Source organism: Natator depressus, chromosome 23 (assembly GCF_965152275.1).
Source record: "Natator depressus isolate rNatDep1 chromosome 23, rNatDep2.hap1, whole genome shotgun sequence".
NCBI classification, from domain to species: Eukaryota; Metazoa; Chordata; order Testudines; family Cheloniidae; genus Natator; species Natator depressus.
Window position 1 is genome coordinate 19,745,349 of NC_134256.1, and position 16,507 is coordinate 19,761,855.

At 61.6% G+C, this 16,507-nt stretch overlaps 3 protein-coding genes across 4 annotated transcripts in view; 2 read left to right on the top strand and 1 right to left on the bottom strand.

Moving 5' to 3' along the window:
• Nucleotides 1-4,004, bottom strand: part of LOC141976901 (beta-2-glycoprotein 1-like) — a 26,952-nt gene extending 22,948 nt beyond the window's left edge. The window contains exon 1 of the mRNA XM_074938078.1: nt 3,852-4,004. Coding sequence (XP_074794179.1) covers nt 3,852-3,867 — 16 coding nt within the window. The 5' untranslated portion in view covers nt 3,868-4,004. The remainder of the gene's footprint in view (nt 1-3,851) is intronic.
• PRKCG (protein kinase C gamma) overlaps nt 1-11,856 on the top strand; it is a 26,329-nt gene extending 14,473 nt beyond the window's left edge. Inside the window, 14 exon segments of the mRNA XM_074938082.1 lie at nt 269-397; nt 399-403; nt 972-1,059; nt 1,446-1,475; nt 2,034-2,171; nt 2,622-2,694; nt 2,697-2,794; nt 5,897-5,988; nt 6,389-6,451; nt 6,572-6,710; nt 8,828-8,908; nt 9,102-9,209; nt 9,413-9,553; nt 10,451-11,856. Coding sequence (XP_074794183.1) covers nt 269-397; nt 399-403; nt 972-1,059; nt 1,446-1,475; nt 2,034-2,171; nt 2,622-2,694; nt 2,697-2,794; nt 5,897-5,988; nt 6,389-6,451; nt 6,572-6,710; nt 8,828-8,908; nt 9,102-9,209; nt 9,413-9,553; nt 10,451-10,633 — 1,368 coding nt within the window. The 3' untranslated portion in view covers nt 10,634-11,856.
• Nucleotides 11,857-14,651: 2,795 nt separating this feature from the next.
• Nucleotides 14,652-16,507, top strand: part of CACNG7 (calcium voltage-gated channel auxiliary subunit gamma 7) — an 8,582-nt gene continuing 6,726 nt past the window's right edge. The window contains exon 1 of one of the 2 annotated variants that reach the window (XM_074937318.1): nt 14,652-14,855. The gene's annotated coding sequence lies outside the window, so the exon portion shown is untranslated. Of the gene's footprint in view, nt 14,856-15,997; nt 16,131-16,507 lie in introns of those variants that run through there. The other variant, XM_074937317.1, reaches the window with a different exon arrangement.

Genomic DNA, 16,507 nt, shown 5'->3' on the forward strand with positions numbered 1-16,507 from the left:
CAGAGTGCCCCCTCTCGTCTTCTGGGGTTGGGGGGACAGTAGACCCCTGTCAGCCACAATCCCTCCTCCCCCCGCAAAATAAACCGGGATCCTGCAGCCCCTCCAACGCAGTCCGGGCCACCCCGGAGATCCCCCCCGGCAGCCACAGTAGTAGGGCTTTTATCCACACGTCTTGTCCAGAGGGCAAACATTCTCCCCCACCCCCACTTAAAGGGGCAGGTGGCTGGGTGGGTGATTTAATCCCCCTCCCTTTGAATCCCGCCCCCAGCACGCTGATGCCGGAGACATGGAGCGGCGGCTGTCCGTCGAGGTGTGGGACTGGGACCGCACCTCGCGCAATGACTTCATGGGAGCCATGTCCTTCGGCGTGTCGGAGCTGCTCAAGGGACACGCGGAACGGATGGTAAGGGGGGGGGCCTGCGCCTGGGGTGGGGGGGGGCGTGCAGGGAGGGGGAAAGCCAGGCCCACGGCTCACTCTTGCTCTCTCTCTCCACCGTTCTGTCTGTTTGGGTATTTGTCTGCGCCCGGCTGCTGCGCCCGGCTGCCTCGGCGCCGCTGCGTCCCCGTGCTCCCTCCCCGTGCGGTTCCTGCCCCTCTCGCCTTTCCGCCTGCGTCCCCTCTGCACTCGCGTCTGTCTTTTCCTTGCACTGTCACGCTTTTCCTTTGCACACGTGCACGCCGTGTTTCTTTCTTTGCACACGGTTGTACTTGTTTTTCTTTGCGCCCCGTCACTTTTTCTTTCTTTGCCCTTTCACTTTCTTTGCATACTTTCACTTTTTCTCTGCACACCTTTCTTTTCACTTTCACCTTTTTTCTTCTCACTTTCACTTTTTCTTTGCACACTTTCACTCTTTTGAACTCCTTTGTACACTTTCACTTTTTTTCTTTGCACCCGTTCTTTCTTTCTTTCCATCCCTTGCCCTTCCCCCCCCCCCCCCCCGGTGTTGTGCCTGTCTCTGTCCCTGTCTCAGGTACAAGTTACTCAACCAGGAGGAAGGGGAGTATTACAATGTCCCCGTGGCTGATGCTGAAAATTGTGAGCTGCTGCAGAAATTTGAGGTAACCCCTCCCCCAAAGCTCTCCTGTTCTGCCCCGCTGGCTAAGCGGGGTCGGGCCAGTTTACTTTCTGGATGGCAGCCTGAGCAGGGTGGGGGCTGGCAGTCCGTGCTGGCCCCATTGCCCGAGTACAGCACTGCGGGGGGCGCTGCGCTGCAGGGAGCGGGGTGGGGAGCTCGGCAGGGGGTGCCGTGCCACAGGCACCCCATCTTTCAGCAGTGACATAACCCCCAAAGCCCAGATGACTGTGGAGTCGGGGCATGAACCCGGTGCCCGGGGACAGATTCCCAGTCTGGCCCCCCTCCGTCCCTGTCCCCAGCAGCTGTGGGGACTCCTGGGCTGGGGGACGTGGCGTTCGGGCACTGACCCTCTCCTTCTCTCTCTTGCAGGCCTGTAACTACCCCCTGGAGCTGTACCAGGTAACGCCTGGGGCTAGGGGCCCCTCGGCACAGAGGGCGGGGGGCTGGCCAGGCTGGTGATGCTCTGGGTGGCAGTTCCCCTTCTCTCCAGCAGAGGGCACCAAAGAGCCCCAAGCCAACCCAGTGGGGCATGGGGTCTAGTGGTTAGAACGGGGGGGGGGGGGGGCTGGGAGCCAGGACTCCTGGGTTCTCTCCCCGGCTCTGGGAGGGCCGTGGGGTCTAGTGGTTAGAGCGGGGGGGCTGGGAGCCAGGACTCCTGGATTCTCTCCATGGCTCTGGGAGGGGCATGTGGTCCAGTGGTTGGGGGCGGGGGGTGAGCAAGTTGTGTAACGGGGGGAAGACCTCCCCGCCCCTTGCACCTGCGGCCCTGCCACTGTTCCCCCTCTTCTGCTAGTGGCCCCGCCCACAGTCCCACCTCTTTTCTGCCCCTTCCCCGGGGCCCCGCCCCTGTTCCACCCACCTCTCCCTGCCCCCCCAACTTCCCTCCCCCCGACCTGCTCCCCCTCCCCCTAAGGCTGTGGCTAGCTGCTCACCGTGCCCCATCTCTGCCCCCCACAGAAGGTGCGCCACGGCCCGGGCCCCTCGCACACCCCCAGCCCCACGGACTCCAAGCACGGCAGCTTCTTTGGGACCAGCCGCTTCCACATCTCCGACTTCAACTTCCTCATGGTGCTGGGGAAGGGCAGCTTCGGGAAGGTGAGGGCGCCCCGGACACCTGGGTTCTCTCCCTGGCTCTGGGAGGGGAGTGTGGGCCTAGTGGGTTAGAGCCATGGGGGCTGGGAGCCCAGATGCCTGGGTTCTGTTCCCAGCTCTGGCAAGGGAGCGGGGTCTGGTGGTTGGAGTGGGGGGCGCTACCTCCGGGGCGATGTCGACGGGGCTGCTGCAGAAGGTTGGGGTGGTCGCTCTCGGGAAGGCGTTCTCCCTGCACATCCCCCCCCAAAGCTGTGATCTTACAGTGGCCCTGACGTTCTGGAGAGAGACATAACTGGGCCCCTCCCCTCTAGGGGGCCAGCTCCCACCCAGCCCCAGGGTGGGGACTGGCTGGCTCAGGGGGGCAGGGGATGGGGCCTTTCCCCTCTAGGGGGCGCTGGCCCCGATCCGGCCCCAGGGCAGGGACTGGCTGGCTCAGGGCTGTGGCCCCCCCAGGTGATGCTGGCCGAGCGGCGGGGCACGGACGAGCTCTACGCCATCAAGATCCTGAAGAAGGACGTGATCATCCAGGAGACGACGTGGAATGTACCATGGTGGAGAAGCGGGTCCTGGCGCTGAGCGACCGGCCGCACTTCCTCACCCAGCTGCACTCCACCTTCCAGACCACGGTACCCTGCCGGGGAGGGCAGGAAACAGGGGTGGATGGGCCCATGGGTCTGATCCAGGGGGGCCGGGAGAGGGCGGGATACCGGGGTAGATGGGCCTGGGGGGCAGGGAGGGGGCGGGATACCGGGTGGATGGGCCTGTTGGGCTGATCCGGGTGTTACCAGATATGCCCGTTCCTTTGGGATATGCTGCTTTATTAGGGTTACTCTTTGGGGCGTGGCGGGGTTTCTTTTTTTTCTGTAATTTTATCAGTGTGCCTCTTGTGTGCTCACATGCCACGCTCCTCCTTCCTTCTGCAAGTCCCCTCCCAAAGGAGCTACCCTGCAGGACCTCGGTTCCCCAGGACTGGGTTCCTCCAGCCCTAGAAACACACACACACACACCCCCACGTCTAAGCGGACCGGGTCAATCCGCACCCTCCAGCTGATCCCCTCATAGGTCCCTGGACTCACTGGGTGGGGTTAAGCACTCTCAGTCGGCCCCCCCGCCCCCCTTATGTGCCACAGGTTTACCACGTCCCTATCCTGCTTTCACGTCCCAATTGTACGGGTAGTAACCCACTGGAGGAGCAAACCCCACAGTATTTTGGGATGCCGCAGGGATCTTTCGCTTAGGTAAAAGAGGCGTCGCGACAGAGGAAATGGGGGAAGCAAAAAACATAAAAAAGTAATGACAGGTTTCAGAGTAACAGCCGTGTTAGTCTGTGTTCGCAAAAAGAAAAGGAGGACTTGTGGCACCTTAGAGACTAACCAATTTATTTGAGCATAAGCTTTCGTGAGGTGCATCCGATGAAGTGAACTGTAGCTCACGAAAGCTGATGCTCAAATAAATTGGTTAGTCTCTAAGGTGCCACAAGTCCTCCTTTTCTTTTTATAAAAGAGTAAAGTGCAGAGAGAGAGAGAGAGAGAGAAGCAACCAGCTTAACCATAAAAGTTGTTTTTTTTTTTTTTGAATAATAGTGATAACTACACAAAGAGAGCCTAAACCAACATCACATTCATTAGGAAAGGTTAATACTTGAGGCAGAAAGGAAAACAGAGAGAAAGAGGGGAATCTCACCCACTCCATGAGGCATGAACTGGTCGGGGTTCCCAGGTGGCGGGGGTCCTGAGTGCTGGAGACAGGCAGAGCCCCCAGCACGCTCAGTCAGGAGATGATGGAGTCCCAGTGGAACTGATGCAGAGTTTGGGTCCGTGCATCAGAGCACTGACTGGAGGGTGAGTAGGGATTTTTGTAGAGAAAATACAATGGTTCAAGGGAGAACAAGAGATTTGTTTATAGATAAACTGATGACTTAAGGGTTTTCTTTAGGCTAGACAATAGGAGCTGATCACTCTTGGCTCTGGGTGGTGGTTTCTCCCAGGGAGCTCACAATGCAATTAGGCTGTATTCACTATTCTGCTCAAATACATTTGTTAGTCTCTAAGGTGCCACAAGCACTCCTGTTCTTTTTTCAGTATTTTGGATCTCCAGCAAGGATTTATTACTAGAATTGGTCTGATAATTGCTGAGCTGGGTGTGTGCAGGCGTAGGTTGTCACGGGGTCCCTGGGCGATGCTCTGGAACTGCTCCCTACGAAGCCAGGCAGGACTCTGGGGAAGTCTCCTTCCTGTGAGCAGCCTGTCTGCAGGACACACAGCTCACCCGGCTCCACCTTCCTGGGTCTGACCTCGGAGCATTCAGCCTCCTCTGCCCCTCCGTGCGCTTTCCACAGCGAGTCCGCCCAGGCGGGGTCCTGGGGAAGCCAGAGGGTCCTGAACCCCAACTCCGCAGTCAGACGTGACTCTCAGCCAGCCAGTAAAACAGAGGTTTATTAGACGACAGGAACATGGTCTAACACAGAGCTTGTAGGTGCAGAGAACAGGACCCCTCAGCCGGGTCCATTTTGGGGGGCAGTGAGCCAGACAACCACGTCTGCACTTCACTCCATGTCTCCAGCCAGCCCCAAACTGAAACTCCCTCCAGCCCCTCCTCCTCTGGGCTTTGTTCCTTTCCCGGGCCAGGGGGTCACCTGAGTCCTTTGTTCTCCAGCCCTTTAGCTCTCACCTTGCAGGGGGGAAGGGCCCGGCCATCAGTTGCCAGGAAACAGGGTGTCGGCCATTCTCTGTGTCCAGACCCCTACACACACCTGCCCTCTAGGGCTCTGCAATGATCATACACCCTTATCCTACTACCTAGAGACTTAAGAACTGCCTAGGGGAAACTGAGGCACCCCCACACTATTCAGAGGAAACACTAAGAACAGTCCCACTTCGTCACATCTCTCCCCCCTTCGAGATCGAACTGAATGGGGTCACTTTAGCCGGTGACGCTAAGTTCGAAGCCACCAACGTTCCCATGGATGATCCAGCATCTCTCCCATTCCTTGGTAGGAGTTACACCAGGCCCTTCCAGTTTCACACCCTCCCTTAGGTCGGGGGTGGTCGATAGCACTCGCAGGCCGCATGTGGGAAGGTTTATGCGGCCCGTGTCCGTTGGCCACCCCCAAAACCCCAGGGGGTCAAACTGGGATTGGGTCTTCTCGTAGGTTCATTAACATCTGGAGCAGAGATTCCCATGATGCAGTGCGTCCCTGCTTTTCTGGTTCTCAGTGTGGTTCTCTGTTCTTCATTCTTTATGCTAATCCCCGTCCCATCTTTCATGCAGATGAGGCTAGGGGAGTTGTCTCTGTTTTCCATTCTGTATGCTAACGGAGATGTCTTAATCTTGTCAGGAGGGGTCTAGGTGTGTCTTCCAACGCCCTTCATTGCTCTCTGCAAGCCTTTTCTCTGATCTGTTTTGGTTCAAGAAGAGACTGGTGGTGGGGGGGTGTCTTTCATGAGTCAGACAGGCTAGATACTGCGCCCTGGTTCCCCAAAAACAAAGAGCTGACTGGTATCAAGTGAGGGGGCAGGGCAGTGGGGTGGATGGGCCCATGGGGCTGATCTGGGGGGCAGGGAGGGGGCAGGATAAAGGGATAGATGGGACTGTGGGGCTGATCCGCAGGGACAGGAAGGGGGTGGATGGGACCATGGGGCTGATCCGGGGGGGCAGGACATTGGGGTGGATGGACCTGTGGGTCTGTTCTGCCCCCCCCATGGCCCCGTCTCACCCGCCCCGTCCAGGACCGGCTCTATTTCGTGATGGAGTACGTCAATGGCGGAGACCTCATGTACCACATCCAGCAGGTCGGGAAGTTCAAGGAGCCTCATGCCATGTACGTACAGCTCGCCCCCAAGGGGCCGTGTCCCAGCACCAGGCGAGGGGTCCCCGGATACCCAGCCCCCATACTCCACCCCAGAGGGGCCACATCCCCGTGCCAGGCGCCGGGTCCCCGGATACCCAGCCCCCGTGCCCCACCCCAGAGGGGCTGCATTTCGGTGCTACGGAGGGAGGCCCCATATAACCAGCCCCTGCGCCCCACCCCAGAGGTGGTCGCATCCCAGCGCCGGGCGAGGGGTCCCCGTGAAACGGTTTGTGGCCGTGGAGCAGCGAAGACATTGAAGGGACGTTGAAGGTGATGAACCGATTTTGCAAGTCACCTTTGATTGTTCTGTGTCTCCTCCCCCCCCGCCCCTGGCTCGCTCCTCCCCCCCCCCCCCCCCCCGGGCTTGTAGGTTCTACGCCGCAGAGATCGCCATCGGCCTCTTCTTCCTGCACAACAAGGGCATCATCTATCGGTGAGTGGGCACTGGCTCTGCCGGGTTGTTAGCTACAGTCTCGGCTCCCCACCCACCCTGGGGCCGGATGGGAGCCGGCGGCCCCTAGAGGCAAGAGCCCAACCCTGTCTCTCCCCACAGGGATCTGAAGCTGGATAACGTGATGCTGGATGCCGAGGGCCACATTAAGATCACGGACTTTGGGATGTGCAAAGAGAACATCTTCCCCGGAGTGACCACCCGGACCTTCTGCGGGACCCCCGACTACATCGCCCCGGAGGTAACACCCCCGATCCAGCCGCGAGACCCCACTCCTCTGCCGGAGCCGGGGAGAGAACCCAGGAGTCCTGGCTCCCAGCCACCCTGCTCTGACCACTCCACTCCACTCCCCTCCCAGAGCCGGGGAGAGAACCCTGGAGTCCTGGCTCCCAGCCCCCCTCCCCCCCCCCCGCTCTAACCACTACACCCCACTCCCCTCTCAGAGCCAGGGAGAGAACCCAGGAGCCAGGACTGGTTGGGGGTGGGAGGGTGGGGGTGACATCCCCCTCGGTACGATCTGGACTGTTGAACTGCGCTGTCCCTTTAATTCTCCATGGTGCCTCTCACGCTGCTTTGTTGGAGACCAGCGGCCTCTCGGGGCTCTGCTCACCCGCAGCCATCGGGATGCAAAGTCGCACCCAGCTGAGCTGCATGACGGCTCTGCCAGGGCGACACCCGCCCGTGCCCCAGCCTTGCACCCCAGACATGTGCCTCCTGCAATGCCCCCAGAAACGGTGCACGAATATGCACCAGGGCCACGAAGATGCACCAGGACCTTTGTTAACCTGAGGAGAGATTTCCCGAGCGCTTCAGCCGAAACACACTGGCTTCGATACAAGGATAAAACACGGGTGGTCATAGGTGCTGACTCCGTGGGTGCTCCGGGGCTGGAGCACCCATGGGGAAAAATGTATGGGTGCTCTGCACCCACCAGCAGCGAAGCTCCCCGCCCCTCCGCCTGCGCTCTGCCTCCTCCCCTGAGCGCCCCGCGTCCCGCTTCTCCCCCTAGCTCCCAGCGCTTGCCACCACGAAACAGGTGTTTCATGGCGGCCAGCGCTGGGAGGGAGGGGTGAGAAGGGGGAATGCGGCATGTTCAGGGAAGAAGCGGGACCGGGGCGGGGATTTGGGGAAGGAGACCAATAGGGGCAGGGAGTGGGTGGAGTTGGGGCGGGGATTTTGGGGAAGAGGTTGGAATGGAGGTGGGAGGGGTGGGGCAGGGGTGGGGTCGGGGTGGGGTGGGGTCGAGCACCCACCAGCGCCGGGAAAAGTTAATGCTTATGCATGTGGTAACTAGAGGAAGATAGATGATTTTAAGTGATTATAAGTGTTTAAGGCACGAAAGTCAGAATTGGTTACAAAAGAAATAAAAGAGAAAACGGCGAGCTAATTCCTAAACTTTACCCAGCTAAATAAGATTAGGAAGCCAACGGATTTCTCACCCCCCGAAAACCTGCTGCACTCCATGTGCAAAGCCTTCCAGTTAGACCCACTCGCCTCAGTTCAGTGTCCTTCCGGTATTCATTGGCGTTATGAGCAGAGAGATGTAGGGTGAAGAGGAGAGGTCATTTGTGTGTTGTGTGTTCTCCCTTCTTACGCTCCAACCCCCTGTGCTGGAAAAGTCCTTGCTGAGTCATGGGGTTAGACAGTTTCCTGGCATATGGGCAGTGCAATCAGTCCTTGGTATGAATTGTACCTTCCCCCCTTCTGCTGAATGTCCGAATAAACAAGTAATGGCTCAAATGTCACCCAGAATTACAACACGTTTCAGTAATAATCATATCGTAAAATCTTATAACTGCATATACAATGTTGGTTCACACATTATCACAAGACAATGATGTTCAGTAGATTATGAGTTTTTAAATGATGCCTCACAAGGCATGCTTTGTACAAAATATAACGGAGCCATATGCAAATAGTGAAAAAGTGGTGGGGTAAAGGGTGACACAGTGCGTGTGTGCTTTTTGGGGCGCTGGTCTCCTGGCAGTGACTTCTTCCTACCCACCCCCCACATTACCTCTTGGGGTTGGGAGCAGGGGAGGGATAAACCAATGGGAGGGGCTCTAGCAAGGTTGGCCCCGCCTCCTGTGCTTTAGCACTGCCCCCCCATTGCAAATGTTCTCCTCCCCCAAATCGCAGCTTGCTATGCCAGGTGGGGGATACTCTTAAAGGGGCAGTGTGCCTTTAAAGTCTCCCTCCGTGCATGTGTGTGTAGGACATTGTAGCTCACGGCTTGTGTGGGGTGGGGAGGAGTTTCCTCTGTCATAATACGTTTCCCTCCCCACCCAGCATGGAGTTGGGGGCCTGTGACACAGGGTAGGAGCCCCCTAACTTGCCCCCGCTTTTTCCTTGCCCTAGATAATTGCCTACCAGCCCTACGGGAAGTCGGTGGATTGGTGGTCCTTCGGGGTGCTGCTCTATGAGATGCTAGCAGGGCAGGTAACTGTGTGTCTGGTGGGGCTGGGGGCATAGATCCTATGCGGGGGGGGCTGGGGGTGAATCCTGGTGCTAGTACTCCACTGTGGGTTGGGGGGGGGGCTGATGGGACTGCCTGGCCTCAGCGCTCTGGGGCGGGGGGGGAAGATCCCGCTGCGGGGGACTGGCTCTGACTCCCCACCCGCTCTCCCCCCAGCCCCCCTTCGATGGGGAGGACGAGGACGAGTTGTTCCAGGCGATCATGGAGCACACGGTGTCCTACCCGAAGTCGCTGTCCCGTGAGGCCGTCTCCATCTGCAAAGGGGTAAGTGACCCCCTGGGGGGGGGGTGCCACTCTGGCCTATGACCCCCCCCAATTTCTGGGGGAGGGGCAGGCTGGGGTGAAGCTGTGTCGGGGTGCAAGTTGGGGTGAGGGGAGGGCACTCCCCCCTCAAGGGGCTGAGAGGGGTGCATCAGCTGGTCTGGGAGTTCCGTGATGGTGATGTCACCGTGTCTCCCACTCCCCAGTTCCTTACCAAGCACCCCCTGAAACGCCTTGGCTCGGGGCCGGCTGGGGAGCAGGACATCCGGGAACACGGCTTTTTCCGCTGGATGGACTGGGAGAGCCTGGAGCGCCTGGAAATCCCTCCGCCCTTCACCCCCCGCCCGGTGAGTGACCTCCCCCCAGCCCACTCCGTGTTTCCCCCTCCTGGAGAGTGACCCCCCCCCATCCCACTGCCCTGCACCCCCTGCCTGGTGAGTGACCCCCGCATCCTGCTCCCCAAATGCCCTCCTGGAGAGTGGACCCCCCTATCTAACTGCCCTTCACCCCCTGCCCGGTGAGTGACATCCCCCCCAGCCCACTCCACGTTCCCCCTCCTGGAGAGTGACCTCCCCATCCCACCGCCCTGCACCCCTTGCCCAGTGAGTGACCCCCCACATCCTGCTCCCCAAATGCCCCCCTGGAGAGTGGACCCGCCCATCCCACTGCCCTTCACCCCCCATCCGGTGAGTGACCCCCACATCTCACTCCATGTACCCCTGCCTGAAGAGTGACCCCCCCTTGCTCTCCAAACCCCTTCCTGGAGAGTGGACTCTCCTATCCAACCGCCCTTCGCCCCCATCCGGTGAATGACCTCCCATCCCGCTTCCTGCACCCCCCACCCAGTTAGTGACCCGCCCATTATCCTCCATGTACCCCCTGCCTGGAGAGTGACCCCCCCCACAGAGCCGGTGGGGGCCCTACAGGGAATCGGGGGTCCCAATAGAACATGTGGCTTCTGATGTGATTAGGGGGACCCCATGGGAGCGGCTCTGCCCCAGCCCGATGTGACCACAGGGAGGTGGTGCTGTGGGGGGGAGGCGTGGGGTCACTAGGGTCTTGAGCAGGAGGGAGTGAGGCTGGGGTGGGGGGAACAGTGAAGGAGTGGGAGCCAAGGGAAATAATCCAGCTCTTCTTTCTCTCCCTCCCCCTCCATCATCTGTCTTGCTGTCTGTCTGTCCCTGTCTGGATCTGTCTCGCTGTCCGTCTGCCTCTCTCGGGCCATCTCTGTCTGTCCGTCCCAGTGTGGGAGGAGCGGCGAGAACTTTGACAAGTTTTTCACGCGGGCGGTGCCCGCGCTGACCCCCCCGGACCAGCTGGTCATGGCGGGGCTGGACCAGAGCGAATTCCAGGGCTTCACCTACATCAACCCTGACTTCGTGCACCTCTCGCTGCGCCCCCCCACCTCCCCCATCTCCATGGTCTGACCCACCGGCTCCCCCATGGCTTAACCTGCCCGCAACCTGAGTGCTTCCCCCCAATCTACCCCCCACATGGTCTGAGCCCCCCTCCGCCCAGGTTGTGTGCACAGAAATGCAGCCTCTGGGGTTGGGTGCAGGGGTTGGGTGTACGGGGACCCCTTGCCCACCCCTATTTAATGGCTACGCAGCAAATCCGCAAAAGAAGTTTGGGACAGGAAATGAAAGAGAATCTCACACCCAACCGCAACCACGGGCTGGATTTCAGAAGGCACCAACTGCAAGGGGAGAGTGCCCCCTATCGAGCCCCCCGCTCCCTGCAGCCCAGCGCCCCCTAGCACCTCCCTGGGGCTTCGGGGCCAGCCCTGCCTGCCTGGGAAGAGCGCCCCCTGCTGCTCCCCCTGCAGCCCAGCGCCCCCTGGTGCTGCCTTGGGGCTTCGGGGCCAGCCCTGCCTGCTCGGGAAGAGGGCCCCCTTCTGCTCCCCCTGCAGCCCAGCGCCCCCTAGCACCACCCTGGGGCTTCGGGAGCAGCCCTGACTGCCGGGGGAGTGGGCCCCCTGCACGAAATAGCTTTGAACCTGTACATAACCCTGGGGGCGGGGAGAGAGCTTGAAGGTTGGGGGGACAATTGCAGCTTCCTCAGTCTCCCCTTAACACGCCCCCCCGCAGCATATAGACCCCCTTCTCTGGTGCATGGAGTACATATATCTACACATCTATATTTACAGCTGTAATGCACAGGCCAATCCCCCGCGGCTTTCCCAATCTGTGCCTCCCCCCCCCCAACGGTCAGGGGCTGGGGCCCAGGGTATCGGAGTCTCAGACAATCCCCAGGCTGGGGGGAGACACCCCCCACCCCCTTCCCAGCCTCAGGCTTGGTGTGGGGCAAAGGTTCACCCGGAAGAGGTGAAGAGAATGGTGGGACCAGGACTGCTGGGTTGTCTGCCCAGCACCCGAAGGAGAGTGGGGTATAGTGGTTGGGGGGGGGGGGGTAGAACTGGGAGCCAGAACTCCTGGGTTCTCTCCCTGGCTCTGGGAGGGGAATGGGGTCTAGTGCTTAGAGCCGTAGGGAGCAGCCCGTTAATCAGGGCCCCCTGCTCTACTCAGCAGAGCCCACTCCCCCCCCAAAGCTGGGGAGAGAACCCAGGCGTCCGGGCTCCCAGCCCTTCCTGCGGGATCAGAGAATTCCAAGGGAGGGGAGCTGTTGTCCTGAGATGAGCCCACTCCTATCCATGGGGGGGTGGGGGTCTGTTCTTGGTCCCAACCCCCCCCCCCCCCCCGTTCCCTCATTCAGCCCAGCCCAGCCCTGGTCTGAGTCTTTCACCCCCATGGTCCAAAAGTGCGCCCCCCCCCCAGCCCCCGCTCTGAGCACCCAGCTCTGTGTCCGGATGTGAAGAGCCCGGCTGAGCGCCGCAGTTCAGTATAAAAGGTATTTATCCAACTCGCAGTGCCTCTGGCTCCTTTCTGACGTGTCGTGCTGGGAGGGGAGCGGGGTGCTGGGAGCTAGGACTCCTGGGTTCTCTTCTTGGCTCTGGGAGGGGTGTGGGGTCCAGTGGTGGGGGGTGTGTGTGTGTGAGTCAGGACTCCTGGGTTCTCTCCCTGGCTCTGGGAGGGGCTTGGGGTCCGGTGGTTGGTGGGGGGAGGTGAGCCAGGACTCCTGGGTTTTGGGGTGACTGCCTGGCGCAGCGGGTGTTGGGGGGGCCCATCTCCACATCATGTTTCCTGCTCCTGTCCCCACATCCTTGGGCTCCCCATCCTGCTCTGGGCCCCGCCCACTGCCTGTCAGCCCCCTCTGTGCTCCACTCTGAGCCCCAGCCCCCGGGATCTCCCTGGACATCCCTCGGACCCATAGGGGGCTGGTTCCACCGCCCCAGAGCTCACGCCCCTTGCAGTGTCCCTGGCAAGCCCCCCTGTTCTGTCAGGCCTAGTTAACCTGGTTCTGTGGCTGGTGGGTAGGGGAGGGGTTTGTTCTCTTTGGATCCCCCCCCCCCCAAATCTGGACAAAGGGAGGATCTGGTTTCCTGTGGCTTGTTCCCCGCCCCATCCCCAGCTCCTCAGGGACTGGCAGCTGCCTGCAAGGTAGGAATCAAGGAGGAGATTAAAATATTTGTGGCTTAGAAATGAAATTTGGGCATATAATGGGGAGGGGTGGGGGACAGGAACACAGGGCAGGGATTTAAAAGGGCCTCCAGGCAGGGATGGTAATGGGGCCCGCGGCCTTTCCCCCCCTCTCATTCTGTGGCTCATGCATGTAACGAGTTTGCTGGTTCTCAGGCTCGTTCCCAGGCACTCTCTTCTCAGAGCCCCACCCCGCCCTTCCAAACTGGGCTACATCCCCCTCCCTCCAGCAGAGAGGCCAAAGGTTGGAGGGGCCACAAAGACCTGGCTTCCCACTGTGGCAAGGAGGGGAAGGATGCTATGAGGGAGGAGATGGGGTGGGCAATGTCTCTGGGGGGGGAGCTATAAGAGGCAGTGGAAGCTTTCTCTCTGGGTTATCGGGGAATGGTGGGGGAGGCTTCTGTTGGGGGGGGTTGCAGCTCCCCCAGCCACCCCCCTGCTCGTACCCCCCCATTCCATGCCAGCCACTTGAGGGGACTGAGCAGGATGGGGTGGGGACAAGGCCTGGAAACAGACACTGGCAGAGAGAGAAAGAACGGAGCATTCAGCATTTCGGAGCCTGCAGTGCTGAGCTCGGGGAAATCTGACTCTGACCTTGGGCCCAGGGCTGGGACAGGGGGTCAGGAGGAAGCCCAGGGCTGGGCTAGCAGGGGGATGCAGATCAGGCGTGAGGGGCAGCAGCAGGGCTGGGGTGGGGAACCCAGGGCTGGGCTAGCAAGGGGCTGTGGGTCGGGAGTGAGGGGCACTGGCAGGGCTGGGGTGGGGGCGTCAGGACTGGGCTAGCAGGGGGCAGCACCCGGCCCGGCGGGGCCCCGATCTCGGTGACTCTGGGTCTGGGCAGTGCTCAGTGCGACAGGACCCCGATCTCAGTGACTCTGGGTCTGGGCAGCGCCCGGCCCAGCGGGGCCCCGATCTCGGTGACGCTGGGTCTGGGCAGCGCCCGGCCCGGCGGGGCCCCGATCTCGGTGACTCTGGGTCTGGGCAGTGCCCAGCGTGACGGGGCCCCGATCTCGGTGACTCTGGGTCTGGGCAGTGCTCAGCGTGATGGGACCCCGATCTCAGTGACTCTGGGTCTGGGCAGCGCCCGGCCTGGCGGGGCCCCGATCTCGGTGACTCTGGGTCTGGGCAGTGCCCCGCCTGACGGGGTCCCGATCTTGGCGACTCTGGGTCTGGGCAGCGCCCACAATACTCAGTCCAACTGGCAGGCTCCACAGCGTTGGAAGGAGAGTGGCGGCGAGGTTATTAATGGTTGAGGACCAGGCTGTGGGGCCTTTCCCTGCAGGGGAAATGCAGCCCCAGGACAGGGACTGGGTGGCTCAGGGGTGGGGGAAGGGGGGTCCGGGGCCTTTTCCCTCTCGGGGGTGCCTGTTCCGTCCTCTCCCAGGTGCGTCGTGCATTTATCGAACCCTCCTCGGTGCTGCAGGAGGAGGAAGGGGCTACGCGGGGGGGGGGGGGGGGGGAATAATCCCGACAGGTGAATTCAAAGCAAATCCAAGGGAAAACATCTTTGTGTGCCCCAGAGCTGGGGGGATGGAACCCAGGAGTCCTAGCTCCCAGTCCCCACCCCCCTCCCAGCGCAGCGGACAGAACCCAGGAGTCCTAGCTCCCAGTCGTCCCCCCCCAACCACTAGACCCTGCTCCCCTCCCAGAGCTGGGGACAGAACCCAGGAGTCCTAGCTCCCAGTCCCCACCCCCCTCCCAGCGCAGCGGACAGAACCTAGGAGTCCTGGCTCCCAGTCCCCCCCCCCAACCACTAGACCCTGCTCCCCTCCCAGAGCTGGGGACAGAACCCAGGAGTCCTGGCTCCCAGCCCCCACTCCCCCCCCTCTTTTAAAAATGTTCCCAGGCAGGGGACTGTCCCGCTGTCGGTCTGGGGGGGGGGAGAAGGACTTTTCCGGTGGCGGGGGGGTGACTAAGAAAGAAAGAAAAAGCGAAGCCTCCCTGAAAGAGAAACCAGGAGCCGAGCCCCAGAGCCCGGAACAAGGGACTGGAAAAGAAATGAGAGAAAGGAAGGAAAGAAGGAAGGAAGGAGCCCGGGAGCCAGACCGAGCAGTGTCTGAGTGGGGAGAAAAGGAAGGAAGGAATGAGAAAGGAAGAAACAAAGAGGAAGGACGTGAGTGAAGGAAGAAAGGAGGAAAGGGCTGGGGGCTGTGGGGGGAGGGGGTGGGGAGAGGGGTTGGAGGCTGGCGGGGGAAGGGGCTTGAGGCTGCGGGGAAAGGGCTGGGGACTGATGGGGGAAGGGCTGGAGGCTGGGGGGGAAGGGGCTGGGTAGAGGGATTGGAGGCTGTGGGGGAAGGGGCTGGAGGCTGGGGAGGAGGGGTTGGGGGGAAGGGGCTGGGGGAGGGACTGGGGGAGGGGATGGAGGCTGGGGGGGAAGGGGCTGGAGGCTGGGGGAAGGGGCTGGGGGGAGGGGATGAAGGCTGGGGGGGGCGGGTCTGTCCCTTTAAGCGCGGGGCCCGTGACATCACGGTGTCCGCGGCGCGGGGGGGGGGCAGTGGGGGGGGAAGCTCCCGTGGATTCTCCAACAGCGAGAGCGGAGCCGTTTTCCAGAGCGGCCGGCCCGGTCCAGCCCGGTCCAGCCCCGCGATCCGACCGGAGCCAGCCCGACCCCCCCCATCCCTGCACCCTCGTCCTCCAGCGCAGCTTGTTTTCGCTCCCTTGGTCCCCCCCCCCAGCATCACCCCGCCGGGCCCCTGTTCTCTCCCCCGCCCCGCCTGGCCACTGTCCTCCCCCCCCCAGCCCGCATCCCCGCACCGGGCCCCTGTCCTCTTCCCTCTTCCCCCCACCGCCGCATCCCCGCACCGGGCCCCTGTCCTCTTCCCTCCCCCACCCCCGCCGCGTCCCCCACCAGGCTCCTGTTCCCTTCCCCCCCCCCCCCCGCCGCATCCTTCCGCTGGGCCCCTGTCCCCTCCTCCCCCCGTCGCACCTCCCCCCTCCCCGGGCCCCTGTCCTCTCCGTCTCTCCCCCCCCCAAATCCCCCCGCCGGGCCCCTTCTGCCCCCCCCTCCACTGCTGCATCCCTCCTCCCAGATCGCTGCATCCCTCCGCCCGGATCTTTGTCCCCTTCCCTCTCCCTCCTTCCCCCCCACGCCGCATCCCTCCGCCGGGCTCCTGTCTCCTTCCCTCTTTCCCCCTCCTCCCCCCCGCCGCATCCCTCCGCCGGGCCCTGGTCCCTTCTGCCCCCCCCCACTGCTGCATCCCCCCGCCCGGGTCTCCGGCTCCTTCCCCCGCTGCTGCGGCTCCCGGAGGAGAACCCCCCCCCAGCCCATGGCTCTTCGGGGCCCGGGGCGCCGCAGCCGGAGGGTCTGAGGCCGGCGCAGGAGCGGAGCGGCGGGGGCAGAGCATGTGGGGGCCGCCGACCGGCCAGCGCCCCCGGGAGTGAGGGCAAGGTGAGCCCCGGGGGTGCGGGGTGGACGTGCACCGGGTGTGTGTGTGTGTGTACACCGGGTGTGTGTGTAGGGAGTGTACACCGTGTGTGGGGGGGGGAGAGGTAAACGTGTGTGTGTGTACACACCATTTGTGTGTGCGTACACCATGTGTGTGTACATCGTGTGTGTGGGGGAGTGTACACCGTGTGTGTGTGTGTGGAGAGTACACTGTGTGTGTATGTACATTGTGTGTGTGTGTGTGAGAGAGAGGTAAACCGTATGTGCGTGTGTACACCATTTGTGTGTGCATACACCGTGGGTGTACCTTGTGTGTGTGTGACAGAGAGGTACACCGAGTGTGTGTACTCATTGTGTGCGTATTCGTATGGGGGAGGGTA